The 11,828-nt window shown below is 38.9% G+C and overlaps 1 protein-coding gene across 1 annotated transcript; it reads right to left on the bottom strand.

The window, feature by feature from the left end:
- Nucleotides 1–7,915: 7,915 nt before the first annotated feature.
- On the bottom strand, nucleotides 7,916–8,313 carry LOC125095347 (60S ribosomal protein L39-like). The gene has a single exon (XM_047721661.1). It carries the CDS (start codon nucleotides 8,280–8,282, stop codon nucleotides 8,127–8,129), a length of 156 nt encoding a protein of 51 aa, XP_047577617.1. The 5' UTR covers nucleotides 8,283–8,313; the 3' UTR covers nucleotides 7,916–8,126.
- Nucleotides 8,314–11,828: the final 3,515 nt, after the last annotated feature.

The raw sequence follows: 11,828 nt of genomic DNA, 5'->3' as shown, positions 1-11,828 counted from the left end.
ACAGAGCTTTGCACACAATAAGCATAAATAAATATTTCCCGAGAATATTAAAATGCGAAAGGCAGAATTTTCTGGAATACCCTCAATCAAATGTACTTATCAGAAAAAGAAATCGCACAGATGTTTTTGTAACAAGCAGAACCCAAATTAGTCATTCATGATTTCTGCTGATCATATTAGAATCACCTCGACTTAAAAAATAATGCACACACACTCAAAATATCACTGGCTTTTTTTTCCATATAAGCAATATTTAAACGTGAAACAAGCTTAGAAGGGGAATAAAAGCCTTTAGCTGCAGATGATTCTTTATCACAAACCATTTCCTCTCAGTGAGTAGTCCTGCTGGCATCCCTAGGGGTTCACCTTTGCCGCTGCTTGTTTGTTACCTGATGCATTTTAGGAGTAAAAAGTATGCGTGACAGAGCTTTGTATAGACACTCAACCCAAAGGAAACGCGAGCCTCCAGCACCCTCTGATTCAACAGAGAGATGCTAGGTCACCATTCTACTGTAGAGGGACATGCTTGCTGACTCAGAAACTTCATGCTCAACACAGGAAAAAGAAACAAGTCAGCACCAAGTAAGCAAGGCTTCCCCTAAATTAATCATTCCCTTTTTAAATTGAAATTGAAATTTACATATATTTGAGTCACAACCCAATGACAAGAACACAAGTTTCAGAGCCTTTGAGATCTTTAGAAGAAACATGGGTTATAAATACGGCAGCTAACAAAGCAAAGCATGAGGGCTTTAGGGCGATTGAAAGCATCTCTGGGTTCAGAAGTTATTCCTTTCCATAGGATCAGGTCAGCCTCTGCAACCAGCGGGGTACTCTGTCTTCGTGCTCCCCTAGTCTTTGGTGGAAAAGGAGAAGGAAGAATTGGAAGAGGAGGAGGGAAGTGAGAACAAGGAAGAGAAATTAATGTCCTTTGCATTCACAAAAGAAAGGATTTTTTGGTAATGTATGTTTATATTCCATATTTAGATACACACTTTTATGCCCATCCTTAAGATTTGTTTTGGATAAAATACAACTCTGAGTATAGTCCATCAGCAAACAAACTACAGAAGTTGTTCAACGGCGGTGGTTAAGAAATCTGGCTTTAGAATTAGGTGCTGAGTGGCTTCAAATAGAACCTCTACCACTTCTAGACATGGGAATTTAGACATGTTATTTAAACCTTAAAATGCTCAATTTCCCCACTTGTTTAGCAGAAATAACAGTGTCCATCATATTGGATTTCATTAAAGGTCAGATGAGATAATGTTTATGAAAAGATTAGCAGGGATCCTGACATTTGGTAATATCAATAAATGATAGTCATTCTTATTACTATTTAAACTGTAGGTGTGTTGACTCTGACTTCAGATAAACAAGATGAGCAAAATGGTATACACTCAGAAACAGATTATTTTGCCTTTCTTTCCTTTCTCTTTTCTAACTCATGGAAGTCAACTTCTGGAAACCTGAATGGCCTGCAAAGTACCAGTTAGTGGGTGTAATTACTTCCTTTATTGTAATTATTTATAATACTGGCAACTTCACATTTGCATGGCTAATAGGCCTTTCAAAGTATAGTGACATTTGGGTGGGTTTTGAGTGCTCAAAACCTTGCAAGTTTCTATAATGAGCCCAAGACATTCAGAAACCATAAACTATGAAGAGTGTCAGCAAGGGAAGTGGCCAGGGCCCCCTACCATTGCTGTGGAGACCTTGGACTAAAACTATCTAATGGAGCCCTAAGGATACAGCCCTCCCTTTTCTAAGAGCTTCACATCTGTTACCTCATTTTAGCCTCAAAGCCACCCCATGAAGTACCACTTTTATTCCCATCTTATGGGTAAGAAAACTGTGGCACAGAGAGATTAATTTGTCTGTTCAAGATCACCCAGCTAGTAATGGAGGAGTCAGTAGAAGAGAGCATTAAACTCAAGGTCCCCGGATGTGTTTTCATCTGCAAGCACTAGCGGCAAGTTCTAGATGTTAAGCATAACTTGGATTGAATATACTGCACTGTTCAACACCTCCTGTTAAACTGTGAATTGCTAGGCAACAATAGGCTAATGTTGGGAGGGAAAACTGTTTTTCTACTAACAGGTCTAGTAATGGCGGCCTACAAATTAACTGACAGATTAACAGGAGAAAAGACAAGGTGTATTTACACATGCACATGGTAGCAGCTTAGCAATGAGTAACGTGTGTATATGTACCAGCTTAACAAAAGGGGGGCAGCTTAGGGCTTCAGTAGGAGAGTATGGAAGTTTCTACTCATTTTTTTGATGCTTATGGGAATGGGCAGTCTGTTTCCATGATATTGAATTCTTAGGAAACTCTCTGAGGGAGGTTAATGACAGGGACACTTTCAGAAAACTTTGTTTTAGTCAGGTCAGGGGAAGTTCTAGCAAGATTTTTTTCTGCAGCTTCTGTGGCTCAAACATTTTCACTTTAAAATAATCTTTATGCCAGTAGGCCCAGCTGGTTCAGTCAGCAAAGCATGCAACTTGATCTCAGGGTTGTGAGTTCAAGCCCCACATTGGATATAAAGATTACTTACAATAAAATCTTAAAAAATAATAATCATAATCTTGATACCAACTCCAGAGGTCCAACTGGGTCCATGCACTAATACAGTCATCTCTCAGGTAGGGAACAGGATAGCACATATAGACTGCATTCAAAATTAATTCAGATTAACTTTAAATAATCTGCAACTGTTATTAGTTCCTAGTTACTATGTTTGAAAGTCTGCTGTGACTTAAACATTCCCTATATTTATAAGCTATATATAGTAACATAACGTTAATTAATGTTGGGTCCATAGGAGGTATCCAATAAATATTTATAGAATGACTATTAAATATTAAATTTTTAATAGAAAAAATACTAAATTGTCTTAGGCTGATCTAAACACGTAGTAGCTTTCCATATACTTAATGCCATCACTTACTTGAAATACTGTTTTATTTATGAAGGAATATATAAAAAATATGGGGAGGACAACCACTTGAGCTTATAAAGCAACTTTGGGGGACAATTCATGTTCTCATACATTAAATAAGAGGTCGGGACCAGCCAACGATTTCAAACACCCACTGGCATGATTAGTGACAATCTCCTACAGATGGGTTGTCGCTGTCAATCACCCACCAAATTGAAGAGCAGATCAGCTCCACCAAATCATGCCCATTCGTGGACCCCCTTTCCTCAGGTCCTCTCCCCAGTCTTTCTCTTCCCTGACGTGTATTCAGTGAACAGTGGGAGTTAAAGCTGGCCCCTCCTCTAGGAGCATGGCTTTGCACAGTCCTCAAAGACCACCTAGAAGAAAGAAACACCCCAGACGTGCTCTATTCATTCTTCCATCAATTCAACCAACAGTTGCTGAGCACAGACCATAATCCAAGTGCCAGGAAAGCATTGCTGGGAACAAAACAGTGCAGGGAATAAAAAATTACCGCCTGCCCTCTTGGAGTTCACATTCTAGTGGGCATGGCAGCCGATGTCAGTCACCCCAAAAGCACTTCTTTTTTTTTTTTTTCCCAAAAGCACTTCTAAGTGACAGTCCCAGAAGAAACATCAGAATGTCCCAAAATAATTGAAAACGATGACTCTACAGAGCTCCTCTATAAGAATGTGAACGGGAACTTTGGAAGCCGACCATACTGGGTTCAAATCCCACCTCTACCACCGACTTCTGTGTGACTGTCATAGGAAAGCTGCTGGCTTTCTCATCAGTGAAAACACAGTACAACTGCTTTAGCACACAGTTCTCAAAAATATGAGATGAGGGGCGCCTGGGTGGCTCAGCGGGTTAAAGCCTCTGCCTTCAGCTCAGGTCATGATCTCAGGGTCCTGGGATCGAGCCCCACATCAGGCTCTCTGCTCAGCAGGGAGCCTGCTTCCCTTCCTCTCTCTGCCTGCTTCTCTGCCTGCTTGTGATCTCTATCTGTCAAATAAATAAATAAAATCTTAAAAAAAAAAGAAGGTGATTAAAGACAATGTTTAGACATTGATTTAAAAAAAATATATATGAGATGAAATAACATATATATGTGTATATTTTGGGGGGGCCCTCAATGTTAGTCTCCCAAGGTTGAATTATAGTCTGTGCCCCTACTCTGAATAAAAATGACAATTTAAAATTGTAGTGCAATTGGCCATTTATATTAATTTTTATATTAAATTATGTTAATTTTTATCTTAAATTTTATATTAAATTTTGTCAGAGTGCCTAATCCCGTATTTTGAACTCTCAGGCAGCCTCAGAAAATGGCAGTCTTTTTCACTCATTTGACTCCCTAGCAAAGATTAACTGAGCACTTCACATGTGCACTAGACACCAGGCACACAGGATTAGGCAAACAGAAAGAGTATCCATCCTCATGGCCTTATTCTCTAATTAGTGGTAAGGACAATAAACAAGTAACAGTGAAATAAACTGCTACTTGTACATCGTAATTTGGTCATCAAGTTCAAAAACAGCCCCTCCTTATCTGCCCTTGTCATCCTTTCTGCTTGACAAGAAGCAGAAGAGCTTCCTACAGGGCCTTCCTCTATTAACATCTCCCCCTCTTTTTTCTTGAACCTGTCCAATTCCACTTAATCCCTACCCACAACATAAACACGCACCAATGACACCCTCCGGGGATCATATGCCCCTTTCTGATGGAAGCTTCATTTTCTCCTTCTGTTTTGCCTTTCTGTGTCTTATACAGTGTTCTGTCCCCTGCTGGTAAGGGTGTAGTCAACCTTGAAATGACCTCCATCACTTCTGCCCCCATCTCCACCCCAACGCTCTGAAAGTTGCCAGGTGACCTCTCAGTGGTCAAATCTAACATTCCTGGTCTTCTGCTGCACTTGATTCTGTGGGACATTCCCTCTTTTGACTTCAATGACCTTGTGCTCTTCTGACCTTGACCTTTCTCTGTCTCATTGACTTTTTTTTTCCACTTTGCCTCCTCATTTTTTAGGATTCTTTCCTTGATCCATTCCTCTGTTCCTTTATATATATTCTTTTAAGAAATTTTCTTCGGGGGCACCTGAGTGGTTCAGTCATTAAGTATCTGCCTTCCACTTAGGTCATGATCCCAGGGTCTTGGGATCGAGCCCTGCATCAGGCTCCCTGCTCAGTGGAGAGCCTGCTTCCTCCTCTACTGCTTGTGTTCCTTCTCTCGCTGTCTCTCTCTCTGTGTGTCAAATAAATAAATAAAATCTTTAAAAGGAAGGAAGGAAGGAAGGAAGAAGGAAGGAAGGAAGGGAAAGAAAAAAGAAATTTGCTTCTATGCTTAAGGTTTCACTTCATTTAATCTGTCTTTATTATGATGGTCCCTCCACTGTGATGCCCCATCCCCAAAACTTCCTCCTCAACACTATTCTAGTCAACCCCAGCTCAGGGATGGTCTCTTCCAGAGAAGTTCTTTTTGAAGGTTCCAGTCTGCATTATAAGTCTTTTAACCCAAACCCTGTAATGGTCAGGGCATCTCTTAGTCTCTTCCATCTTAAAAACCAGGGACAAACACATTCATTTGGCCTTATATCCCACTCTGGCTATAGCCCCACTCTTCTGCTCCTTATCATTACCAAGGTGACCTTTGTACCAGTTTCCCCAGGACATGCCTATTTCACTCCGGCTGTCCTGGTGTATGGTCTGTCTGGTTCACCACTGGTTACAGATTTTTCATTTTTCAAAATAAGGCAATATTCCTGATATTAATTTTTTAACTAAAATTTTTTTTAAAAAATGAGTGGAAAGAGGTGTGATAGAGCTCTCAGATACTTGGTTCAGGTATCTGCCTCACTCGTAGCCCTTAGTGTGCAAGCTTCATGCACAGACAACAACTGCACTTTTAACATTTGGTTAAATATGAAAGACAGCAGTGGTAACGGTGGTAAGGCGTCCCTTTGCCCTTTTGTGATACAGTGTAACCACCACCTTGCTTCAGGGGCAACACGCTGTTGGCTGGCTGGTCAAACGAAGCTGTTCGGAGAGGAGTAGATGGGGAGAATTAATTCCTTCTAGACCCAGGAGGGGATGCACCTGCCAGTGGATCCTTGCCCAGGCCATGAACTACAAGCAGCACAAGGTTCCCAGGTCCCCAGAGGGCGTCAGTGAGAAATGTGAGAAATCACAAGTCAGATACAAGAGAAATATATAAAAGAACACAGCCTGAGTAGTCCAACCTTAAAGCATATTAATCATTTTTAAATTACTTATTTATTGTTTGTTTGATAAAGCATTTCTATCTTTCAATAAACTCTTCTGGTAGCAATGAACTCAAAAAAATAAAAATGCACGTTCAAAATTAAGTTCAGAATTTCCGCTTCTCAGAAAACAGCTGGTGACATACGTTTGTTGCCATTAACACAGAATGTTAATAGGGCAAAATGTTTGCTGACATTAGTATCCACCATAGGGGCCAAAACCAGAAGACTCCTATGTTGAAAAAACATCAACATCTATTGCAAAACCTACAAGTGAGTTTAAGAGGACTATGCCCAAAGATGGTCATTTCATATGTGCAGCTACAGGTGTATGTACATTTCATTCTATGAGGCATGACTTTTCATTTAGACCCAGGGACTGCTCTTATAAACTCGTTTTCCCCATTTTTGTTCCAGGTTTTCTTTTACATGTGTGAAAAGTGAAGTGATGACTATAGTATGTTGACTGCATTAACAGAAGACTTTGGCACATATTAAAATAACGCCTATTTTATGTCAGTAATATTCGATATTCCAAATAAAAAATCAATTAAGTTAAACTCCAAGAATCATTTGGTTATTTAATTTATTTCATGGAATAGAGGAACGTTTTAGGAGGCTTATTCTGAAAATGCTGAAATATCTCACACCATGGTGCACACTATTAGGAACCCACCAAAGTTCAACAAGGAAGATAAAATTTTGTGTGTGTGATACTAATAAAAAAGCAAATGTGGTAGAACACTGTCATGATTCAACACAGTATTCCCACTAAATGAAGGAACTTTGGAACAGACAGGTTCTCGGAACTGGTGCTGGTGTTCCCATGGCTCGTAATCGCATGCAAAAACTTGTGGTAATGTACTGGCCATCCATGGAAATATATTTTAGTATTTACACAAAGTAACTGGACTTCTAAATATTGAATACAAAATTATTTCAGTATAGCAGTAAATTCTTTTTCACCTTAACGCCTGACATGGATTAGAGTTTAGAAGTATCTTCTTAAGGGACACCTGGGTGGCTCCGTCAATTGAGTGTCCAGGTCTCTATTAAGATCTCGATCTCAGGGTCGTGGAATCAAGCCCCTCACTGGGCACTCAGCAGGCAGTCTGCTTGAGATTCTCTCTCTCCCTCTCCCTCTGTCCCTCCCACCACCTGTGCCCTCTCGCTCTTACTCTCTCTCTACATATAAAATAAATAAATCTTTTAAAAAAAGAAGTGTCTTTTTGAAATATTACTTTGTAAATCAGCCAGTGGTACGGTGCTTTCTAATGGTACTGTGCTTTCTGTAAACAAGTCCTCTAAATTATGGTTGTATTTTGTTTAGAATCAGCTGGAAGTCTTTAACCAAAGCAGCCAATATGTGGAGCATTAAAAAAAACCCTTCAAATTGCAATGATTAGAAATAAAGCCTAGAGATATGAAGGTGCTGAAATTGACCCTTACAAAAGCAAAAAGGAACTAAATACATTAAATGATAAGGGCTCACTCTTTATCCAAGATTTGATTGTAAGATGCCATAATTGTATGTATGTATGTATGTATTTTATTGATTTTTTTTTTTAAGTAGGCTCCATACTGGGAAGTAGCTCCAACATGGAGCTTGAACTCGCGACCAGATGTGAGCTGAGATCAAGTGTCAGAAGACGAACCAACTGAGCCACCCAGGACCCCTCGGGATTATATTTAATTTAATTTAATTAATTATTTATTTTTTTACAGCTCAAAGGCCTCACATTTATTACCAAACCAACCCACTGGTGCAGAGCTATAGTAACAGAAAAATCTTTCGCTGATAAATGGTATCTATTGGCCAGGCAGAAAGGTGTTTACAGGGTGATGGAATAGAACACATGATCTTCAAGTAGCCTCATTAAATATGTGGTGCCCATTAGGTGTGTCATCGCGTGACGTGGGACGCCTTAGAGACCCAGCTTGGTTCTCCTCCGGTGCCTCCTCTTGGAGTTGTACCTGATTTTATTACCAGTTTTCATCCGAATCCACTGGGAAATGGGACGATTCTGCTTTTGTTTCTTGGCCAGGAATTGCTTGATCCTGAACGTCTTGTGAGAAGCCATGGTCAATAACAGCAAACGGTACACAGCAGGATGGCAGCCCAGGATTGTATTTTAGAACCTCTTCACTCGTGGGAACCATATTTTGATAGAGCTTTTGTTGTTGAAAAAAAATTCATATTTTTTACAAAAGTAAAAAGGAAGTTGAGAAAGGGTATTATGTTATAGCATCAACATTTGTATAATAATCCAAAGAACTATACATAAGTTATAAATTTTAAATAAATTTATAATAAATTATAATAATTTATTTATAATTATATTATATATTATAAATAATAAGTTATATTATATTATAAAAATAATAATTTATATTAAATTATAAATAAGTGTACATATAAGTGTATTAGAGAGTTTTGTCTTACAAAAATATTTGAGAAGATAATTTGAATGAAGGAAAAAAGACCATAACTGTACAAAAAAGGAGCTCAGATATTTAAACAGTCTATTATCCCTAGCCAAAAAGAAAAAATGAGGACTGGGGATGTCTTCAATAGGATTTGCTCTGACCTTACCACATATCCCAGAGCTAGTAAGGAGAGGATATTCTTCATTTTAAATATTGTGTTTTACAAAGAAGAGTAAATAATTTCAAATTTTAAACAATAAAATTTAACACTAAAAAAGACTGCAGGCAGTTTTATGAAAGAAAAATCCAGATACTAAGGCCATATTGGAAAAAGTACATTCTTTAGAAAAATGATGGAGAGAAATACAACAAAGGGTTCTGTAAATTTATGGACAATACGCCAAGAATGATTATTTTGCTTATGTTGTTTTTATTGTTCAGAAAATCAATATAGTGAGGATAAATTTTTTTTCCTTTTTACACATAGTGAATAAATATACTTATTTTTAGAGAGAATTTTCTTTTTGAAAATGGTTTTTGAAAAAAGCTTTCACATCCACCAGGTTTATTAAAACCAATTTGCTAATAAATAATTATTTCAAAAGTTATATAGTTTTATTCATCAAACCATCCACTTGAAAGGATAAACTATAGAGTATATAAACTATGCTTCAATAACCTGATTTCTTTTAATTATATAATTTTATTTATTCTTTTTTTTCTTTTCTGTTAGAAGTTTTTATTTTATTTTATTTTATTTTATTTCAGTGTTCCAAAATTCATTGTTTATGCACCACACCCAGTGCTCCATGCAATAATACATGCCCTTCTTAACACCCACCACCGGGCTCACCCAACCCCCCACCCCCCACCCCTCCCAAACCCCCAGTTTGTTTCTCAGAGTTCACAGTCTCTCATGGTTTGTCTCCCCCTTGATTTCCCCCAACTCACCTCTCCATCTCCCAATGTCCTCCATGTTATTTCTTATGCTCCACAAGTAAGTGAAACCATATGATAATTGACTCTCTCTGTTTGACTTATTTCACTCAGCATAATCTCTTCCAGTCCTGTCCATGTTGATACAAAAGTTGGGTATTCATCCTTTCTGATGGAGGCATAATACTCCATAGTATATATGGATCATATCTTCTTTATCCGTTTGTCTGTTGAAGGGCATCTAGGTTCTTTCCACAGTTTGGCTACTGTGGCCATTGCTGCTATGAACATTGGGGTAGATATGACCCTTCTTTTCACTTCATCTGTATCTTTGAGGTAAATACTCAGTAGTGCAATTTCAGGGTCATAGGGAAGCTCTATTTTTAATTTCTTAAGGAATCTCCACACTGTTTTCCAAAATGGCTGCACCAACTTCCATTCCCACCAACAGTGTAAGAGGGTTCTCCTTTCTCCACATCCTCTCCAACACTTGTTGTTTACTGTCTTGTTAATTTTAGCCATTCTAACTGGAGTAAGGTGGTATCTCAATATGGTTTTGATTTGAATCTCCCTGAAGGCTAATGAGGATGAACATTTTTTTATGTGTCTGTTAGCCATTTGTATGTCTTCTTTGGAGAAGTGTCTGTTCATGTACTCTGCCCATTTTTTGATGTGATTATCTGTCTTGTGTGTGTGTTGAGTTTGAGGAGTTCTTTATAGATCTTGGATATCAGCCCTTTGTCTGTAGTGTCAGTTGCAAATATCTTCTCCCATTCCGTGGGTTACCTCTTTGTTTTGTTGACTGTTTCCTTTGCTGTGCAGGTGATTTTATTTATTCTTAATATGAGCCCCCTCCTCCCTGACTTGGATAGTAAATTGTATGTCTACTTGTTCATAACAAAAATTTTAACAGGGATTTTACCTAAACATACTGCCTCCATTTCCCCAAGCCCCATTTTCTCTTCAGCACTTCAGTTGGACTTTCAACACCGTCACTCCATGAAAACCATTTTTTTCAAGCACAACTACTGTTGTGCATTTTCCCAAGTTGGTGGTGGTATCATTTTCCTCAAACTTTCTCCAGTATTCAACACAGTTGGCCAATCCCTCCTTCAAAACTTGTCTTCTGTTGGCTTCCACAGCACCACAGGAATCTGGCTTACCTCTCATCCACTGCCCACTCTTTCCTACTCTCTTTTGCCTGATCCTCTTCCTGGACTATAAATATTAAGATGAACCAGAACTCCATCCTTCTTTTTTGCCATTCTTTCCTTAGGTGACCACATCCTGTCCCATTGCATAAAATACCATCTATATTTGGATGACTAGCAAATATATATCTGATCTAGATCTTTCCTTTAAGTGCCAGAATTGCATATCTGTTAACTCTACCTCTTCAATAAAGCCTCTCCTGTGCCTTACTAGTGCAATAATAAAATCAAGCACAAAATTGTTAACTATAAAACCCTATATGATTTGGCCCCTCTCTTACCCCTCTGATTTCACCCCATATCTTTACCTATCTCCCCTTTACTCTGAGGGCTCCATCCACACTGCCCTTCTTTCCTTTCCTTGAGCCTTCCATGTTCATTTCTAGCACAGGACTTTCACACATGTTATTCACTTTTACTGGAACTCTTCAAATGGCTGGTTCCTTCCTGTGATCCAAATCATAGCTCAGTATCTCCTCCTTGAAAGGCCTTCTCCGACTATTCTATGTAAAGTAGCCTGCCCACTTCTCATCCAGCCACAGTCTCTCTTACAGTGGATTGAGTCATGACACCCCCAAAATTATGTCCAAGTCTGTGAAGCTGACCTTATTTGGGGGGCGGGGAGGGGGGGAAGTGCTTTGCAAATGTAATTAAGTTAAGGACCCTGAGATGAGATCATCTTAGACTGAGTGTGGCCCCTAAATCCAGTGACAGGTGTACTTATCAGAAGAGAAAAATGCCATGGGAAAATGGAAGCAGAAGCGATAATGGTGTTCCTACAAGCCAAGGAACGCCAAGGGTTGCCAGCAACCATCAGAAGCTAGAGGAGAAGCCTCAATCACATTTTCCCTTAAAACTTCTAGAACAAACCAACCCTGCCAACATCTTGATCATAGATTTCTGGCCTCTAAAACTGTGAAGGAATAAATCTGTGTTGTTTTTAAGCCTCCCAGTTTGTGGTAATTTGTTACAGCAGCCCTACAAAACTAACCTACCTCTCCAACGTAACCCTGCTTTTCTCCTTTCAGAGCACTTCTCAATAGTGGATGTCAT

The sequence above is a fragment of the Lutra lutra genome, chromosome 3, assembly GCF_902655055.1.
Source record: "Lutra lutra chromosome 3, mLutLut1.2, whole genome shotgun sequence".
In the NCBI taxonomy this organism is placed as follows: Eukaryota; Metazoa; Chordata; class Mammalia; order Carnivora; family Mustelidae; genus Lutra; species Lutra lutra.
This window is presented reverse-complemented; position numbering and strand designations above follow the sequence as displayed.